The sequence below is a fragment of the Impatiens glandulifera genome, chromosome 5 (genome assembly GCF_907164915.1).
Source record: "Impatiens glandulifera chromosome 5, dImpGla2.1, whole genome shotgun sequence".
Lineage (NCBI taxonomy): Eukaryota > Viridiplantae > Streptophyta > Magnoliopsida > Ericales > Balsaminaceae > Impatiens > Impatiens glandulifera.
Window position 1 is genome coordinate 40552289 of NC_061866.1, and position 21992 is coordinate 40574280.

Sequence of the window (21992 nt, forward strand, 5' to 3'; positions counted from 1 at the left end):
CGACTTCGTTTGGACTAACAAGATAATCAATTATTACATCATTTTACGTCGATCGGATCTGTATGACTAACATTGTTGATGTTGAGAGACTAGTTGTTGAGATGACAAAATCGGGGAGATTTGATATGGTCGGGAGGGTGGTTGAGTAGTACAATGATGAATTAAATGATTCAATAGTTTCTCGTGAAGACGAGATGGAGCACCGTCTTCACTCGGGTTGCGATGATTCCCCGAATGTAAAAAAAATGGATAATAAGCAGGTGGTGGTATATCAAGAGGTGAGCTCATCAAATCTTTGTCCTATTTCAGATCTGTTATCCAAGAAAGAAATGATTGACGATGTAGAAAATAAATTATGGTCTCCTATAGAAGATATAATCCAAACCAATCATATTAGAACACTTTATCTTGAGATTAATGTTCTTGAATCACCAGTTTTCATTCATATTGTGTCTGATGAAGAATCGGTAGTTTTTAAGCCAGATTATGATGTCAACGAGAATATCCAAGTAGAATTCTTGACAGATAATATGACGATGAATAAAGACAAATCCTTAATGAAGGAGATCCTTGAATTAGAGACTAAAGTGTGACCCAATGTACACGGGATTCCACCCTCCCATATATTTTCCACTCAAGTCCTTCATCGAAAAACTACCAACATTGTCAGCTAAATAAACTAAATGATCTACCACAGGGTTATATACAAGTAAGAAAGCATGTCTCGAAGTCGAGAAAGGGTTATTCCATCTAGATTTTATCAATGATTGAAAAAATTATTGTTTGAATGTTTATGGGTTAAATGATGATGTGAAGATGTATTATTAAGTCACTAATGGGAACCCTTGGTTGTGGCATATACTGTTTTAGTGAAATTAAAATTCGGAAGATGAATTAGTGGATCGTTAGTGATTTATGTAATTGACGGTTATGTGTTTGTGAGGCTTTTGATTTTATAGGGGCATCAGGTGAAATTCTCGTTGCATGGAATGAAAATATGTATAAAGAAATGGATGTTAATTTGGGTAGATAATCGGTTAACATTCAATTAAGAAACCAGGAGGATAATTTCCGATGGGTAATTTCTACGATCTATGGACCGGTTTTTTTTCTTTCACAATTTAAAATAGAGTTCTTTAATGAGATGAAGAACATGGCTAGTTTTTGGGACTTATCAATTGTTTTGCGGGCGACATAAACGAAGTTAAATTCCCGTCTGAAAGAAAATGGGTCAATAGGCATAGTAGCCTAATGCACGAGTTCTCATAAACAATTGAAGAACTTGAACTTATCGATTTGCCTTTGAAAGGTGGTCAATTCACCTTTAGGAGAGATAATGGAAATGAGGGTCACATTCATTCTCGCATCGACATATTTCTAATTAGTGAATCAATCTTTTAATAATTTTCTAATATATTTCAAAAGGTACTTCCATGGAGTTGTTGAGATCACCGACCGATCTTGATGGAACGCTGAAAGATGGAGAGAATATGTCGACCATTTAGATTAAAAAATAAATGGTTGATCAAAGAGAACTTTATACCGTGTGTGCAATCATGTTGGATGAATTAGTAATCGGTTGGTTCTCCATCGAAGAATCTCTTTGTGAACTTAAGAAATCTGCGTAAACTTCTCAAAAGTTGGTTCGTATGAGATCGTGCTTTATTTTGTGCTAAAATAAATGACTTGTGTAATGAAATTAATGTCATTGATGGAGATGAATAGATTTGTGAACTCTCTACTGATGGGGTTAGTTCTCAAATTCACATTGTTATCAAGTTGGAGGAAGAAATTTGGGCACGCCAGCGAAGTAGAGTTACATGATTAAGAGTCAGAGATAGAAACACCAAATTTTTTCATGGGTTCTCTAACGTGCAAGCAAGAAATAATGTGATTAATTTGATTTCGATCAAGGGAAAGTTAAGGATAGTAAACATGAAATCTTTACGAATATTGTCAAATTCTATAAGGGTTTGTTTAAGGAGACATTTAAGATCAAACTTAAATTTAATGGTATAACTTTTGATTCAATTAGTACAACGCAGAGAGATATGTTGGAGGTTTTTTTTTGCGTTAGAGGAGGTTGAGTAGGTCATTAGGGATGTGAAAGTGATAAAGCGTCGGGATGCGACGAGTTACTTTGATTTTTTTTAAGAAGGCGTGACATTTCTTAAGACTGGAATTATGGAAGCAATTGATCATTTTTATCGATTTTCATCAATAAGAGTTGTAACTCTACTTTCATATGTCTCATTCGTAAAGTTCTAAAAACTGTTGATGTGAAGAATTTTAGGTTTATTAGTTTCGTCATTCTATAAGATTATCACAAAATGTTTGGCCAATAGGTTACTGAGGGTGTTAGAGACAATAATATCTAGTAATCATATGACGTTCATCAAATGTTGTCAAATCTATGATGTCATATTAATAGTCAATGAGTGCATTGACTCGGCTAATTCAAGATGTGAAAATGTGTTTTTGTCAAGTTAGACATCGAAAAAACTAATGATCATGTCAATTGAGAGTTTTTATTTGATGTAATGGACAAATTGGGAATGGGTGCGAAATGGATTGGTTGGGTTGGATTTTATCTCTCGACGGTTAAGTTTTTTTTCAGGGTTAATGGGAGTTCTCAAAGATTTTTCGAGACTTCTAGAGGGATCAGACATGGTGATCCACTCTCTCCTCTTTTTTTCGTCGTTGTTATGGAAGCTCTCTAAAAATTGATGGCTTTTGTAGAAAACTCGAAACTCATTCGTGGAGTGAGTTGTGGGTCAAAAAAATATTATTTTGTCATATCACATTTGATTTTTACTGATGACATGCTCTGCATGTTTCAGACTACCTATAAGAATTTTAAACACATTTGAGATATTTTATGGTTATTTGGTGCATGCTCCGGTGTTCGAGTTAATCTTAATAAGTTAAACATCTTTTTTTTTTTCAAATTATGTTTCGAATAGAAGAATAATGAGGTTGCCAAATGTGTTTGGGTTCATAATTGGTGGTCTTCTGTTAACATATTTTGGTATGCCATCAGGTGCTAAATTACGATCCAAAGTCTCTTAGAACTCGAATATCACTAAAATGAAATGTAAACTGTCTAGATAAAAAAGTAAAATAATTTCGAAAGGGGTCGGTTAATCCTCATTAAGAGTGTGTTGTCATTTATGTCCACATATATGATATCGTTATTCATTCTCCTCAAAAGTGTAGCGGTAAAAATGAAGAGAATAATGTGTAAATTTCTATGAGATCTTCTAACTCATTGTTTTGTCATCTAGTTAGTTGAGATAAAGTTAAATGTTTTAAAGATCAAGGAGGTCTAAACATTCGAGATCTTATTTCTTTTAATAAAGTTCTTCTATCAAAATTGTGTAGTAGATTTGTAATGGAGCCGAATAGTCTTTGGACATCAATAATCAAATGTAAATATGATAATGATTGGTTTGGTTCTAGCAGAGTGTAACATTCGAAAGAAAACTTATTCTATGTGGAAAGTTTTCGTGAGTAGTCTAGATTCATTGTGGGAGATGGTTCTTCGATTAAATTTTGGGACGACATTTGATGTAGTGTCAAAAGTCTAGCTACGACGTATCCTGAGCTTGCTTACATTGCTATATGTATAAATGTCACTATTAAAAAATGTTTGATCCTCGGTCTAGTGGTTTCGCTAGCCGAATTATATATAAAAATATATTAAACATTATGGAGACTTCGTCCCATAATAGAGTTTTACTTTTGGTAGAACGCAAACAAGTGTCACAGTCTAAACAAGATGTTATTTGTTGACAATATATGAATAGTTTCCATGTGGGGCATTGCTACAAATTGTTCGCTAAGATGATTCCATATAATTTTTGTTAGGAAAAACTTTGAGAGTCAAATATTCCATCTACGATCTCGTTCTTTGGATGGAGCGTTGTTCATGGTGAAATTTTAACGGATGATATGTGTATGAAAAAATGTTGTATTATTACTAGTCGTATGTGTCACAAAGAGGTTGAATCAACAACTCACTTACTTTTGCATTGTCGGGAGTGACTAGTATTGAATGTTTTTTTTGTAGAGTATTACTAGGATTTATTGGGTGATGCCCGAGTCTTTGAGAAGTTGTTGAGAAGTTTGAATTGATGCGACTGAAATGACTAGCCTACATATTTGAGTTACCAACCGATTATTTTTTTGTGAATTATTTGGTTGTAGAGAAAGAGTCGAACTTTTAGTGATCGTAGTTGTCCCATGCGTATCATTCATAATACTATTATTTTGACACTTTCTGAGATTAGTTTATGAAAACTATAATAGTCTCTCGGAGAGTTAATCGTTTTTCTTGAACATTTACGAGCTCAATAATTGTTTAAGTACCGGATTTTTTTCATGTCATTCTTTGTCGTTGTGCTTAAACTAAAAAAAATATCTTTGTTTTGTTACATGATTTCACTTTATAATAGATTAAATATATTTGATTTTATTTATTAATATCACAAATTTATTATTTACCACAACTTATTCACATTTATAAAATGAATCAAATTAACCTAGAAACTAAAATTTAATAAGTCATGATTCAAATTATTTTTGAATTATTCTAATTGCCATTTATTAATTTCATATGATTCAAAATTATTTTGTAAATATGTAAATTATTGCCAAAAAAATAAAAAATAAATCATATTAAGGTGACCAAATTTCAACTTTAAAGTGACACATTTCTTAAACTCCAGCGGTCTGATGGGTGCTGGTGGTGCCGCCGCCGTTATGTCTTAATCTGTCATGGACCACAATTGAGAACGATAGCCAAACCAGAATACCACCTTAAATCAAACAACTTTCTGGAGTTTCTTTGCTTTGATTTATCGAATCGGAATCCACAGAGAAATCCAATCTCTCCTTCCTTCTTACATTCGATAGAAACGGAGGAATGCTCCTTCTGTACAGCTCTCGGCCGTGGTTATTGCCTCGAATTTCTATTCCGAACCCTTCATCTTCTTCCAATAGGTCTGTCAATCATCCTTCTTTGAGCCGCTTTTGATATATTTTCATTTCATCTTTCTATGCTTGTATGTGCTTAGGCCGTGATAATCAAATTGAGATCAATTTTCGCTGTATTCTGAACAAAATTGAACGGTTCACGAAGATAGCTCTTAAGCTAGTTTGACATAGCTACTTACAGTTCTATTACTAGAAGACCCTTTAAATGCATTACAAATGTTTGAGGCGAAATGTTCTATATTCTTTCATCTCTATGCAAATTGTAATTTTCTACCCTTCTTAAAGTGGAATAAGAAGTTTCTAATATCAAGTTATAATTTTGAAAAGATTAGTCATAGCAAGAAAGGAAAATTATTGCAAACAGTAGCAGGAAAGTTGTTATTTTTGAGATGTAAGTAAGAAGATATCACAGCTTGTAGAAAATCTGTCTTTAATGTTCTTACTTTATCTTTTGAACAATCCTTCAATAAGCTTCTTAATTGGCATGTTTCTGGTAATATGAGTTATTTCTTGGGAAAATAAAATTGTTGGGATTGATTCCACACAAAATTAGTCACAGGTTTTGTAAAAAAGTCAAGTTCAATTATTTGAGTGAGCAAAAATTTTATGCATCAAATTTGTTAATTATGCATTCCAGACAACGAGACCGACACTGCAGTTGGATCCAGTCTTCCACACTACGTGCAGGCCATTTGATAATAAACCATGAAGGTAGGATCTGAGAGCTCTTATGTGAATGTAGAATCATAATCTTACATGAGAAAATATTTTAAAACGAAAATGTTGTAGATGAACATTTAAAATATTTTGTCAAGTTTGCTTAAACGTTTATATTGTTGGGTTTTGATGTTAATATAGGTTAGAGTTGTATCTCAAACAAGAACTCAGAAGTATCACTTCCAAACAGAGCAAATGTTATTTCTCCTAAAAGAGAATCTTAACTCCTCTAATTTTTTGATGGATGAGCAAGTCGAATTAGCTGCATAAAATAAGGATGGTTGAGCTAGATTATTTTGCAAATTGATGCTTGAAATTGTTTATTGGGATCATAAATAATTTGCATGACCTTGTTGTCGAGTTTATTGACTTAATCTTAGGTCTTCATAAATCCATTAAAAATATGTAACATGTAATTTGACATTTGACATTCAGCCAATATTGTAATATCACCTCTCTCTACCAATCCTCGAACCTGTGATTTGTTGGCTAAGAAGATGAATAAAATTCCTGTTCATATCCTATATATATAGATGATCTCTTGTAAGTTGTAGATGCCTTTTATTTGTTTAAAATTAACTCATGGAAAAGACTATTATATTATATCAAGTAGTTTAACATATTTGGGAATAATTTTGAAGCAGAAACTGTATACATAAGAAAAATAGGTTTTTATGAATCTTATGGTTGTTTAACTGGGGCCATAAAGCCCAAACATCATACTATGTTCTACTCACATAAGAAGTTTTATGTTCAACATATAAAAGGACCATGTATTTAATAACATTTACTCTTCTTTTTTTGGCGATGCTTTGTTGGAACATTCTTTAAACTTTTCAAGTTTAATCACATCCTCATAATATTTTCCAGAAAAATGGGATGGAAGCTCTAATAGAGCATGTGCAACACAGATTTTTCCTAAGAACTTGAATGCTAATTCAGATAGCTTTCAAGGTGAACACTTGCCATCAGACTTCAAAAAGACCATTCAGGTGAGAAGAATACCACTCTCTTGGTAGAGAAGTTACTACGTATCTTCAAGTCCACTACTCCACTTGGTCCTCTTTCTGCCCAAAGCAGCAAGATCCATCCATTTGACTGGTCCCTTTGTCACTAATATTGATTGGATAATCCTAAATCTTGTGATATTTCCTTCTGGCGCCTTATCCTTTTCTTAGTTTGACTTGATCATTTCATTTCCTCTTTTGTTGCTACTTGCTATAAATTCATTTCCGCCTCACATTATTACTACACATATTGATGTTTGTTTCCTTTCAACATACTGTCTGAAAAGCTCAGTGAATTGAATCAACTATGTATTAAAACTTGTCTTTTCTGACAATTGAACCTTGCCTAACATGCAATTGTGATAAAATTTCTCCTCCAAATAAGAACTTCAGTTTTATATTATTCAATGATTTTCTTGTTAGATTAGGAACTTTAGCCAAGAAAAAGCAAATAAAATCTTCTTTTTCTTAAGAACAATTAAGTTGCACGAGGAGTTGGTAATTTATCATAAATAGCCTTTGTTATTGTGTTGAGTTTCTACAAATTTGGAAAATTAGATGAGCTGCATAGTTTCTGTAACTTATATGAGTGAGCTATAGTCAATATTAGTTTGCATCTTGTCCGTATGGTCTACAAAATTTCCTTCAGGATGTGTTCTTATGGTTATGTTTTTCTTTCCTATGTATATTTTTAGTGCTTGCTTTATTCACCCTTCCACATGAAAGAGGGACTATTTAGTCAAGTTCAGATTTTGTTTTACCTTGTTGATTATACTAAACAAAATTGCTACTTGTTTGATCTTTGTACAGAATGCACTTGGATGTCATGCTAAAGTCATGATGGCTTCTATATTATCACATTTCCTCCTCAGGAAGCTACAGTTAATGAGTAACATGATAAATGCGGTTGGACAGAGCTTTCTCTGCAGAACTCTATCACGTGATATTACAAGATTACCATTTGCTTGTATGTCTGATTCCTTAAATAAACCCACACCTCTTCGATTGGATGTATCTTTCCCTTCACTTCAAGATTTTGGATGGAACTTTCAGCGGTTACTTTATTTGTTCAACATACAACTAGAGAGGAATGTTGCCACGTAAGTTCAACAATATATTGTTGGTTTCCTGTCTTGATTTATTTATTTTTAGATAAGAAATTGTGGACATCCCCAATGTACATCAGAATGTTAAGTCTGTAGAGCTTGTCATTTTGATCTACACTTAGGAGATCACATGGACATTTCTAGTTTTGTAGTGTTCCTTTTATGCTCTGTAATATCAGTACTAATTCCATGTTTAGAAAGAGCCAGCATGAATATACATTTACATATGTCAACCTAAGAAGACCTGTTTAGACACCCCAAAAATATCCCTTTCCATTTACAGCCAACTACCTTTATAAATAAATATTTGCTGGATAATTTCTTGTATCAGTTTGTGAACAGTAATAGAACAGTGCAAGAATATATAGATATTGATGATAACAAGTGCAAGGATGCTATCTCTGATACTAACTAACCCTAATCTTGGGTTTGAGATCCAAACAGAGAGATGAGAAGATAAGGATCCAATCACCTTGATTATCAATGATGTCATATTTTACATAAAGGCTACCATATTATAAATAGAATTCTAATCTTATTTAATCTACTAATAATTATAGCCTGACTGACATATTATCCTAGTCGGCTTGCTAAATTAATAACAATATTTTTTACTAATATTAACATAATTATCTTCTAATCTACTGGCCATATGTCGTAGTTTGGCTCTTCAAAACCATAATACTTGTTCCCAATAATTGTATTCAAGCGCAGTTTGAATGTTCCTTAACTTTGTATATGGCCTCAATTGATGAATGCATTTTTATGTTCCCATTCTTGATCTTCTATAGCCAAATTGCGCTTGAATACAATTGTGAAGTGAATCTCCAATACAATTTATCTTATTAGGCATAACTGGCAAAAGAGTTTCATGTAGTGAAGTATGTTCCAGGGTTGTACCTCCAAATATTCTAAATCTTATTTTGCTCTAAATATCTAGCATCTAGTCATGCTCGCAAGTTATGGCTAAATGATGTTGTTTACCAGGCTATTCTAGGATGTTGAGGATATATTGATGTTTTTATGACATGGTTAACTTATCCATAAATGAATTTGTATATCCTAATTAGAACATTTTTCTGCACCCTTTGTTTTCTGGTTCTATTAATATTGGAGTCAATGCATTTCTTGGTGACTGCTACATTTACTGGAGTAAAATCAGTCTTCTTTCTCTACTTATATAGGTTAAGTTTCTCATATTTCAAATGTTGCTCAGGTTTTTTGTGGTGCTTCTTGTGGCATGCTTCTCTTTTGTGATTATTGGTGGATTCCTCTTCTTCAAGTTCAGGTAAGATGGTCATCTTTTATTGTTCATAGGATATTTGATGTTCTACCAGACTACCAACTTAGACAACTACTTTCAGACAACATGGATTTATTTGGTACTATCAACACGAGTGTGTTGTATGTATATGTTCCTTGTACACTAGACTTGATCGAATTAAGTTAGGAACTTCTTCAATCCCAAAAATGAATCTGGAAGAGTACATAGTCTTTTTAGTCTCCTGTGGAGTGTTTGGTATTCCAAGGCCTTTGGAAACATATCCTACTTTCATGTGTCTTGGAACTCCTCACCTTGGATCTTCATCTATGCTTTTATTCATTGATTTGTCGAGTATAAATGATTGTGCTTTGCACCATTTGTAAGGGGTAATTCACAACCTCTGGAGGACTGCTTCTGGGAGGCTTGGGCATGCCTATGTTCATCATCCACCCATTTGAGGGTATGAAACTTTTTGCTAAAGTCCATTTTTTCTCTGTCAGTATATATAAATCATCAATTTTATAGCTAATGCAGAATCTCAAACAATTTGTAACAGAAAATTTGATTTTCTGTAGCAAAAAACAAGGGTTGAACGTGTCCTTGGTTTTGTCCTAGCCATATGGGGATTACTGTTCTATACCCGTTTATTGAGCACAATGACAGAACAGTTCAGAGTAAGTCCTTTAAGGTTATTTGTATTCACTTAAGCTGGATTGCATCTGAATGAACATCCCATCCTGTAACAGAATAATATGCAAAAACTCAGAGACGGTGCACAGATGCAAGTTCTGGAGGCTGATCACATAATTATATGTGGAATAAATAGCCATTTAACCTTCATATTGAAACAGTTAAATAAGTACCATGAGTTTGCTGTGCGTCTAGGTACTGCCACAGCCAGGTAACAGATTCTAACTTCTATTATGTATATAACAATCAATGCCTGATAACTTGTGTTTTGCATGTGTTATTATCAGGAAACAAAGGATTCTTCTATTGTCTGATATTCCAAGGAAGCAAATGGACAAGATTGCTGACAGTGTTGCCAAAGATCTTAACCACATTGATGTTCTGACTAAAAGGTCTGCATTCACCACAACAGCTCACTTATAATCCTTGCAGTGATTTTGCTCTCTCATTTATTTGAGCTATTTTTTACTTAAGAAGTGGAAGAGGTGGTCGATATATCATCATGTTTCATTTTTCTGTTCTTCTGGGGAGGCACAATGCACCCACCATGTTAAAATAAAAAGATATCCGAGGAACACCTACAAAAACACTGCACACAACTTTGAAAAGGCGTTGAAACCCAAAACCAACAAAACGAGAAAATAGCTTATACACTTTATTACTTCTAAACCAAAAAATGCACCAAATCTTTTGTGGATGCAAGTGAATCTTCATGTCAAAAGATTTAAAATTCGTCTTACTTGCCAAAGGCTTCTCCCGACCTTAAATGATTGATTATTAGGAAACCTTTTTCCTTTTTGCAACACTAAAGAATATTAGAATTCTCCTGTCATTGGTCGCAAATTGAATTTGAGGATGTTCTCATCAAATCTCTCACAAGACAAAGCTTCAGTGAATTAAGCGGCAAATTGGACATGCACAATATATTCTACCCATCTTGAGGGGTAGTGAAGAATTAATGAGCAGTTTGGAGTTCCTAGGGGACAACTCCCACTTACTTTATTCTCTTGGATATATATATTCTATCATATTTTTTTTCTCCTTTTCTTTTGTATATATATATTACAATCTTGCATCATTTGTAAACTTGACTTCAATATTCAAGAAATCTCTTTTATATGTCCTCTCTTCTCTGGTAGAATATCTTCACAAAAGTACTGAAAAAAGTACCCAATGATACTTCCCAACAATTCAATTGCTATACATAAAAAGCGCCCCGCGAAATCGATTATCTGCAATATGACTTTCATCCCTAACTCACAAAGAGAAACCCAACCCCAAAGAGGCACCACCTTCCACACTAAGTGCTAACCCATCATGCCATGTCCCTTGTCTTAAAGGAAATCCAGATCCCCAAAAACCTGGCAAAACTGCAGTAGAAACGTCTCTAGTCCTTTTTCTGTTTTATGAATTTCATCTTCAAGAGTGATGCGACAGTCTCTCTGATACATAGTATTTCAGTTTCCATCCCACTTTTTTACTTTGTTTCCAATGTCCAATTTTATTATATTTTTGTTTAGTAGATGAACAATTTGGAGTGAAATAGAAAGCACATTTGAATCTACTTCATCTGATGGAAGTTGCTTGGTTAGTCTGAGATGGTTGAAAGTATCTAATCTTCATCAGTTTTTTTTATTGCAGTTGCAGTCTGAGCCTAACAAAATCATTTGAAAGAGCTGCTGCTGATAAGGCACGTGCTATAATCATATTGCCAACAAAGGCTGATAGGTAACCTCGATTAAAAAATATAGTTACTATTCTTTGGGTTTTTCCTTTCATTATCTAGCTCATGCAATTAGACTTTTTACCTCTTTTAGTTATTTCTTGTTCTTTTTCTGATGTTGTATCCATATTCTTCTATAAGAATGATATTTATGTTCTCTCAACATTCATATTGTGTTTAATATGGGAACAACGAACTGGAATATAGTATCTTATGTTATTATGGATACTTGATGTATTTGTGCTAAATTGTACCTGGGATCTCCATTAAGTTTTTGATGCTCAATATTTCCTTGAGACAGAAGCTTCATTACATGTATACATTTGTTTATGTAAGAATGTATGTGTTGTGTCTCACATTGGAAAATCACAAGAGGTAAAAGATCCATATAAGTGTGAGGCTATTTGACTATAGTTACCTTCGAAGCTATCTTCTGGGCTTGGGCTGTGGTGGCTTAGTTGATTTTCCAAAGATATTTATAACCTAAATCCTAATACACAATGGTATTTGGCCCTGCGGATGTGGGGTATTACAAATGGTATCAGAGCCAACTGAGTGACGGACGGAGCAAAGTGCCATGTGATCTCCTTTTGAATCCTGCAGTAACAAAGTGTCACATGGGTCACTTCTATAGTTCTATCAGGGGACGAGACTCAGTCTTGTAATGACACACTATGAGGTTGTCACGTGTGTAAATTAGGGAGATTGTAGTGTTCCACATTGAAAAACCACAAGAAATAAGAACTCCATATAAGTTTGGTGATATTGAGCTATAGTTAAATTCTAGGTTTGACTGTGATGGTCCAATTGTGTTGCCTAAGGTATCCATAGTCTATATTCTTATGCACGTCACGTACCCGCGCACCTGGGGCATTATAGTAAGTAAGAGAAAGAGAATCTTGGAGGCATGTCTAAAAAATCTCTTCCATCTAGGTAGTACTCTCTCCCTAATTCATATTAGTTGGAAAATGTATTCCACCAATTTTTTTTCTAGTTAAAATTAGCTTGCTTTTGGACTGAGGAATGAAAGCTTGTTATTTGCAGTTCTAATGCATTTTCGAACCTTAATTGACTGGAGCACTTAATCGTGTTAACTATGAATCTGATGATTTTCACCAAAAGTTGTGAGCAGGAACCAATTGATTTTCCAAAATGCACCAACAAGACAAGTCAAGTCACAATTTCATGATTTCTAATCTTCCCTGAGTCACAAAATTGGTCTAATGTATTCATTGGGACCAAATAAAGTGATCACAAGAGTTTAATGCGTGCAAGTAGAAACTTCAGAATATGTTTTATGATCTTTGTGAGAAATGCTTTGTGATATTCTACATTAGGAAATCACAACAAATAGTGACTGCTTATAATTATGAGGCTAATGGAGTATAGTTACCTTTCTAGGTACCTTTTGGGCTTTGGAATATGGTGGCTTAATTGCTTTGCCTAAGTTATCTATATCTTGTCAGGTCACACGTGTCCTGGACCTGCGGGTCCGAGGTGTTGCATACTCTATCCAACATTGTTTGGAAACTAAACATCTATCTTAATGGGAGTTTATGGTTGAATAATGAGATGATGCCAACAACCAGTCTGTTTAAGATGTCTCTCCCATATAGATATAGCTGTTTCATGGGATATGTATGAGAAAGTCAAGTGCCTCTTTCATGGAGGTGATGTTTGAAATTCCGAAGTTCCTGTATGGAGCAAAATTTTATTGTTTGCAATTTTTCTTTTACTCTAAACAATTATTGGAGCTTCAGAAGAAGTTTGTCAACAAAGTTTGGAATTGCAAGTATGCAATTTCTGCACTTGATGAGAAACCAGAAGAAATTGTAGAGACCTATGTGGTTGATTCATTTATAGTTTCCAAGTTACAATTTCACCCTTACAAGTGTAATTTTGCAGCTTCATTTCTATTATCAATACATGACATTTCTAATACTCTTGACACATATAGAACTGTTTTTTTTCTCATTAAAAATAACTGATCGTTTCTAACAATTTTATCATCTTAATTTAATCCAGCATATTATTTTTATGCTTTTTTTTTTCTGGAGCTACTAGGATTTCTTCCTTTTCTGTTTGCACCCTTATCATCTTTCCTCGTATATGTTTGTTCATTTTCACAACACTGTCTATATTCATGCTTAAATATTTGTAGACATGATTTAGATTTTGTTCACTTATGCCCCATTATGCTCATGTTACTGCTATGTTTCTTAAGTACTATCACAGCCTCAGTATTATAAGCTATCCTGTTTCACTGAACTATATGACCACTTATTTGATCTTCTCATTGCATATGAACCTATCAGGTATGAAGTTGATACAGATGCATTCTTATCCGTGCTTGCCCTCCAACCCATTAATAAAATGGCATCTGTGCCAACAATTGTTGAGGTATTTCCATGAACATGCTCCTATGCATCCTCTTCTAGTATATGTTCTTCATGCAGAAAAACAAAATTGCCTGTGCAGGTTTCAAACTCTAGTACATGTGAACTTTTGAAGTCTATATCAGGATTGAAAGTAGAGCCTGTAGAAAATGTTGCTTCAAAACTCTTCGTACAATGCTCTAGGCAAAAGGGCCTCATAAAGATCTATAGGCACCTACTTAATTATCGGAGTAAGATATTTTTTGTACATGCTAGTAATTTGTCTTTCATTGTTTTTTCCCCTTACTTTCACTTATTTTCCACCTTCATTACACCATCGGCTAGTATTAATGTAGGATATTTTGTTAGAAACTACACTACATGAATATGAATAGGATTATATTAAATCATGTTACTTGGATAACTAGGAAAATAATTGATTTTCATAGTTAAGTGAGCTAATTATTCATACTCTAAAAGGATAAATACTCCATATTGTTTAGGAAGTAAGAGTTATCTAAAAATATGAAATCGAGTAAGTTCTATTTATAAAGATAATCAAAACATTGTGAAGTCTCACAAGTAACTTGATCCCTTTGAAAATCGCTAAGCCTACCAAACAGGAGGGTACTTTTCTAAAACCAAGAAACATCACCAATGTCTCAAAGTGGAGCAACTTTCAAATGGTCATCTTCAGATATCATATCACAAACAACTATCACCTCAGGTGATACTTTCAATTCATCATCAATCACTATCAGTTGCTTCAAACTGAATGGGATCAACTACCTACAATGGTCCCAATGTGACATGAAAAGAGAAGAACGATATCTCGCAGATGAGATAACAGTTCCACTCAAGGGAGATCTATCCTACAAAGAATGGTGGATCAATAATTTTGTCAAGTATCTCATTCAGATGTTTATTCAGATGAGATAATATTCTGGAATATAATTTAATTAGATATATAATCCTTAATCTTTTGATGTTTTTCCGTCCAAACTCAGACTCAAATCTAGCTCCAAAAAGTGTTTCTCAATTCTTTATATTGCGTCTTTAGAATAATTTCTAGAGAAGCCTTCAGAGAGAGAAATTTCAGGAGTTTGTCATGTGGAAGTAGTTCAACAACAGTCATATGGTAATATAGACAATTCCTAACATTAAACATTTCAAAGATACCCTTATTTAGTTGTATTAAGAAATCATTACATTCCTAAACACCAGTTTAGTTTCATAAACAATTATCACCTTGCTTTTTCTTTATTTGTAAAAAGGTTTCATCATGATAAAATACTTTCTTTGACAGAAAATGTATTTAACCTTGGCAATTTTCCTAATCTTGTCGGATTAAAATATGGGGAAATAAGACGAGGATTCCAAGAGGTAAATTCTAACTTAAAGTATAACTTTTCTTATAGTCAGTTAAAATGTATAGTAAATTCTATCTTTTTGAAATTTCAGGCAATTGTTTGTGGTCTATATCGAGGGGGCAAAATATTCTTCCACCCAAATGATAATGAAGTCATACAGAAAACTGATAAAGTATGTGAGAATTTAATCTTAGCAAATGAGTATACCCTTTTTCTTCATGTTGTATAGTTTTCTTTAGTATAGGGGCTACTGTATCGGTAAAGGACAAGGAAAATACGGTTTCTGTAGCTCCATTTCCTCACCCAATCCATGAATATGGAATCTGTAGCATCCTATTTTTATCTTCCCTTCTCTACCTTTTCTATTGTGTTTCTTCATCAAACACTCTATGTTTAAGAGGAAACTTTTACATGAAGTATTTGATTATTTTTTTCCTTTTCTAAGCATCGTAGCTGATTCACATCTATGGAACTAGCTCTATAATTTATCATCAATCTAGAATGCTTAGAAGTACCTAAAATGGTGTCCCAGGTCACAAACTGCTACTGAATCTTATTATCGGAGAAGAGTGAGCCAATTCCTGGTCATATAGCATCCACCTAAAGTCGCACTCTTATTTGGGCTAATTACCTGTGTATTTCTTCATTGGAAGATGGAACCTTGTGACTGCACTGGAAAAGATTTAATTGGGTACCATCAAGTATGTGTATGCAAGTTTGACGGTCTTAAACTTATATAAATGTGTCTAGGCTTTTGCATATCTAGTTTATTATTTTCATCATGGTTTTCAAACTCATAAGAATTGCTTTTCTATGATGCTTGTATTTGAAGTTGCAACATAAGGTCATTTATGACAACCATTTTATTGTCACAAATGCTCTATAGCCTCCTCCAGCAAAAAAAATAGTCTCAGAAAAAAATAGTCACAATAGAGGTCATAGGAGACTTCAAGATATTTCATCGCTACCTTTTATGCCTCTTCTCTTACCTTGATATAGATTGATGATACTTTTATTGTGAATGATGATAATATAGGTGTTATTCATTGCGCCTGTTCATGGGAAGAAAAAACCTCAGCTTGCATCTTTAAATGTTCTTGGTGACAAAAATGGGATTATTGAAAGTCAAGAATATAACAGAAATGATAGAGCTCCTAATCAAGCGTCAATTGAGAAGGTTAGAAATGAAAACACAGTGAAGCGTCCCAAGAAGCGAGGTTCAAAGGTAGATTAGTTCTTCCCACAAAATGATAATATGGTGTTTTTGCATCATTTAAGTATCTTAGCTGGGACTGCATGTTGAGTTTTATTTACAGGCATCAGATTGGAATCTTGGACTAAAAGAGTGCATATTGATACTGGGTTGGAGACCAGATATTACAGAAATGCTAGAAGAATATGATCATTATCTTGGACCTGGCAGTGTTTTGGTATGTATATCCAACTTTTTGGTAATCCTAGATTGTAGTTATGCAGCTCAACCCAAGCATTTGAACTGCTACTAGTTCTTATGTATATGTTTATGAAGTCTGATCACTAAGGCCTTGTTTGATGACATTTTCAATCACTTCATCATTCAAATCAAAATACTAAATTGACCTGACTTTATTTTTTATAATCTAAATCTAAAATTCAGAGGATATTCTAGTCATTTAACCTAAATAATCCACTTTTTATCGAACAAGGTTTTTTTCCCCAAAAAATCGGATTATTTCAAAAGTTGGCTAAGTTGACAGTGATATCATTTACTTTTCCTTTGTGATGAGGACTAAGGATGGAAGGAAGTTATTTTATGTGTTTTCATGTGTGATCTCATATGGCCGTTGGGTGCAATGATAAATCCTGTTACTAGTACAGGTAAACAACTCAGTACCAGTCTTTGAATTTGACCGGCTATAAACCCTACAATATCTCTTCTGAACTTATTGAGGTTTATTTTCCAAATGGCATTTGTAGGATTTCTAGGAAGACTAAGAAGATCTAAGGCTTATTACTTATGCATTATTAGAAAACTGCAAGCTCTATATAATTTCTCAATTTTGGGATTCGGGAATCACTTAATATTCTCCTAATTAATTACCAATCAATCACATTAGCCTAAGGAATGAAATACACATAATTAACCCATATTGATTTTTTTACACTCCCTTACTCTAGGCGGCACCCTATGTCTCTCTTCCTCTCCTTTTTCTCATGCAAGAACTTGGCACAACAAAACATAATGGCAGTTAAATCTACCATATGAATTAACATTAGTTCAAGCCTGCTATGAGTTTTCAGACCCTTGAGTAAGTTTTTGAGACAACTTCAAGGTCAGAAATATATTCATCCTTCATATACACATGTATAGATAATATTTAAGAGATGTGCGAGTGAGAAATATAACTTGGGTTTTTCCCTTTTATGAAATTAATGGGGGAGAAAGAGGGTGAAGAAAGTCAAGGTAATCTATTCATGTATATAACTTGGTAAATGAACTTTTCCATTTTTCTTCACCAACTGCTTCCAGGTTACAACTATATACAGTTGTGCTCATATGAGAAATTCCATCCATAAAAGTGGAACTTGAGAAAGAAAAGAAGAGAAGAGTGGGACTTGGGAGAGAGAATTGTGGTTCGATTGACGTTTTGCTGAGTCAAGAGCAATATCAATATAATTCCAAAAAAAACTTCTAAGATATTAATTACAGTAACTGGCAAAACCGTGAAGAGAGAGATAGATCTTAGTGGAGTCAGGGGGCAGTCTTGGCTAAGAAGTATAAAGAAAAGAACCCAAATGCTATTTATTTATTTATTGCGGAACTATTCATATTGTTTCTTTGGGCATGTCCAGCTGTGACGGTTTCTTGGATCTCTATGTTGTGAGACTCTAGCTCCCATGAGATGCTATGCTTGTGATTGGATAAAAGTTATTCTAGGCTTCTGTTTTCATCCTTATGGTTGTCAAACAGATCAATGCAACTCACATTATCAATTATCTATTCTATAGATAAAATAGATTTCCTTGTTTCATTAAGCTGAATTCTATGTTTGTTAAGTTAATGATCCAGATCTCTTATACATGTTTACGTCTGTTTCCTAAAACATGTTTTACTCCTCTTTTTGCTAAAACATGTGTAGGAAATTCTGTCAGATGTTCCTGTCAATAACAGAAATACAAGCAGTCATGCTGGTCGATGCAAGCTAAAAAACGTTCATGTTTCTCATAGGGTACTGTCTCCTTTATGTGTTTACCAGTTTCTTGCTTTTCCTTATCTGAATTCTTAACCCTTGGCATGCATGCAAATGAGTTTTGTTTTAAATTTAATGAATCAAATCCAAAGTATTTTTATTTGCTTAGGTAGTAAAGTTATTCAAATTCAAGATTGTTTATACTTTATAGTGTTGGACCCATCTTGAATACTTTATAGTCTTCCTTCTATTCTATTTAACGAGACATAATTTCTTTCTCTTCTTCCATTACATGTGACAGGTGACTGATACCTATTTCATCTGACAAAACACCACATTTCCTAACACATCAATTTTTTTGTACCAATATTGACTATAGTACCTTTACAACTAGGCTTTGTTTGATGTGTGTTATTTAAGATTAATTTCAAATAACCCACTATACAATCAACAATCTACTTGTCAATTACACCATTAAAATCATGAACCATAATACCATTTATTTTAAAAAATAAATATATTTATTTCACTATATATTTATCCCTCTGTGTCTTTTTTATCTAAATAACCTGATTTTCCTTAATCTTAATCAATAAAAGGTTATTTGGAAAGAATCACTTATTATTCAAATAACCCTAGATCTAATAATATATATATATATATATATATATATATATATATATATATATATTATTTCTAAAATACATATTAAGCCATTAACAAATTTAACTTACAAATGACTGATAATTTGAGACATTTTTTAAAGTTTAGGAAGCAAAACGAGCCATACCATAAGTTGAAGAAACAAAATAAGCTTTTGATGCAAGTTCAGTTATTAAAATGCTCTTTTTCCTATAATGTATATTAATTTGCACTAAATTAATGAGAAAAATTGCAGAAACACGCTCTCTCATTTTCAAATTGTTAGTTGGTTAGATAGTCACATTCTAGCATGAATACTTCAAACTATAAACAGAACATAAAGCTAGTTCAGAGCTATGAATTCACAGCAACCTAGATGGATCCCTTTGGCTACCATTAAAAAAAGAGGCATAGTCTTGTACATTTTGGTATATATGAATGCCTACTTTAGTCAAATTACGCTCAATTTCCTAGATGGATCCCTTTGGCTACCATTAAAAAAAGAGGCATAGTCTTGTACATTTTGGTATATATGAATGCCTACTTTAGTCAAATTACGCTCAATTTCCTATGTCATCTTCGGAATCTTAAATATACCTTGTGGTGCAGCTTGGCAATCCCATGGACTATGAGAGTTTAAAAGAAACTATAAGTAACATACAAAAGTCTTCTTCCAAGAATGGCGAGGAAATGCCCTTATCAATTGTTGTAATCTCCGACAGAGAATTGCTTCTTGGAGGTGATAAAGCATATAGTAATGTTTATTGATTGAATCATGAAGGTGGTACAATCACCAGTTTCTTTCTTCAGATCCATCCAGGGCAGACAAGCAATCTGCGTATACCCTTCTTCTCGCTGAAAACATTTGCAACAAACTTGGAGTGAAGGTGGGAATATCTAAGATTTAATAATGGATGGCTGCTTTCAGCTTTGAACACTTTTTTCTTCTTTCTATCAATTGTAGTTTTTTTTTTTGCTAAATCTTTCTATCAAATTAGCTTACATACAGCAATGTTATCACTTTTTATAAAAAAAAAATCTGGACAATCTGAAATTCCACTCTTCTGTTGGCTGACTCAAAATCTATACATTATCAAACATAATAAAATACCATTAATTCTAGGGATCTTCCATATTAGGGTGTCAACCTTCCATATGTGATTTAGGAGAATATTCTACAATATGGAAATGCAACAATATGCTTAGTTTTACGAGATAGGTAGTATTTATGGTTGTTTTTCATTGAAAACAAACACATTTGTAGACACTCTATTTGGAAACTTGCATTTTGTCACAATTATGATCTCATAAACTTGTCAAAAGTCAAAACTGACTTGGTAAGATTATTTTCTAGATTATCATCCAGATTGTAGTGTGTTTTCTACTTCATTTGGTATAAAAATTGGTTCTAGATTATATAGATTTTTCTGGATCATAATCAGGACCACAAAATGTGATAACAAATAGGCTGACTAATCTGTCCCAAAAGGTAGGAAGAACTAATATTTGTTTTTAATATGTTTGAGATGCATTAAATACTGATGTATATGTTCCAGGCACAAAATCTCGTGGCAGAAATCGTGGACTCCAAATTGGGAAAACAAGTATTATTTAATCTATCTGATTATTCAATTTTATCTTTTAGTGGACTGTCTTGATCATATTTCTAAATTTACATCAACATGTTGGCAATTATATTTAGATTACGAGAATCAAACCATCACTCACTTACATTGCAGCAGAGGAAGTGATGAGTCTAGTGACTGCTCAAGGTTGATTATTACTTACCTGCTCAACCCGTAAAAGCTTTCCGAAGTTCCCACATGTTAGTTTTCATTAATTTTTTATGATAACAGTGGCAGAACATTTTGAGCTACATGGAGTCTGGAAAGATATTCTCGATGCTGATGGTGATGAAATATATGTTAAGGTAACATTCATGTTATAGATCAACTGCTGGAGGCTTTAATCCTTTGGTTTTTTCTCTATAATCCTTTTTTAAAGCTTTGAATTAGATAAACGTCCAAATATATATATACATAAATCTTGGAATTATAATAAATTAATAATAGTTTTTTGTTGTAGGATATTGGTTTGTACATGAAAGAAGGTGAAAACCCTTCTTTTGCTGAGCTATCTGAAAGAGCACATTTGCGTCAAGAAGTTGCCATTGGATACATGAAAGACAACAAGAAGGTATTTTATTTACCATTCCATCATCATCATCATCTCTGCATTTGGTTGGTCATGAAAAATGCTTAAATCAGTTTATCTTGGCATTTGGTTATGAAATATTGCAGGTCATAAATCCAATCCCAAAGTTGGAGCCTCTCTCACTTGAAATGGCGGATTCATTGATAGTAATATCTGAACTCCAAGGCGAACAATCGATGGTTGTTTAAAGATCATACCGAAGCTGTCATTTTCCAAAATGAGGTTAGACTTTGGTTGTAAGTTATAAAAAAGAATTGTGTTAATTTTGTATTATTCAATCTTCTTCTTGTTGTAACTTTTTCCCCATAATAAGATTAAATTTCTTTGTCTAGATGCAAAACAACAAAAATACAAGTTGAGACTAAAACATTGACACTGTCACTACATTTTGTTTAAAATTTCAGGGTTAATAAATGTGGCATTTAGGTAGATGATGGGCTGTTGATCAAAGTACAACACATTTGGTAAAATTACTATATTTATAATAATAATAATTTTTTTAAAAACACTTTTCAAACTGTATATTGATCTTAATAGCATTATTGTTGTTATTAAGAAATAGTATTTGTTTTTAATAATAATTATTATTATTTTAAGTGGATTAAGAATGTTAAATATAATTCATTTTGTAGGTAAGTAAGTTACCTTTGATGACAATGACTTATGTACCCTTTGATCTTTCATGTTGTGAAAAAGAATAGATTCAAAGTTTGTGTTTT

At 33.2% G+C, this 21992-nt stretch overlaps 1 protein-coding gene across 1 annotated transcript; it reads left to right on the forward strand.

The window, feature by feature from the left end:
• Positions 1–4751: 4751 nt before the first annotated feature.
• LOC124939780 (putative ion channel POLLUX-like 2) lies at positions 4752–21597 on the forward strand. Its single transcript, XM_047480223.1, has 24 exons — positions 4752–5001; positions 5633–5706; positions 6583–6704; positions 7530–7819; positions 9042–9113; positions 9474–9549; positions 9665–9763; positions 9836–9990; positions 10067–10171; positions 11421–11507; positions 13818–13902; positions 13981–14128; positions 15184–15260; positions 15339–15419; positions 16284–16472; positions 16564–16677; positions 18367–18456; positions 19669–19798; positions 19870–19946; positions 20616–20663; positions 20762–20831; positions 20916–20989; positions 21145–21255; positions 21360–21597. Exons 1-24 carry the CDS (start codon positions 4925–4927, stop codon positions 21459–21461), a joined length of 2553 nt encoding a protein of 850 aa, XP_047336179.1. The 5' UTR covers positions 4752–4924; the 3' UTR covers positions 21462–21597.
• The last annotated feature ends 395 nt before the right edge of the window (positions 21598–21992 follow it).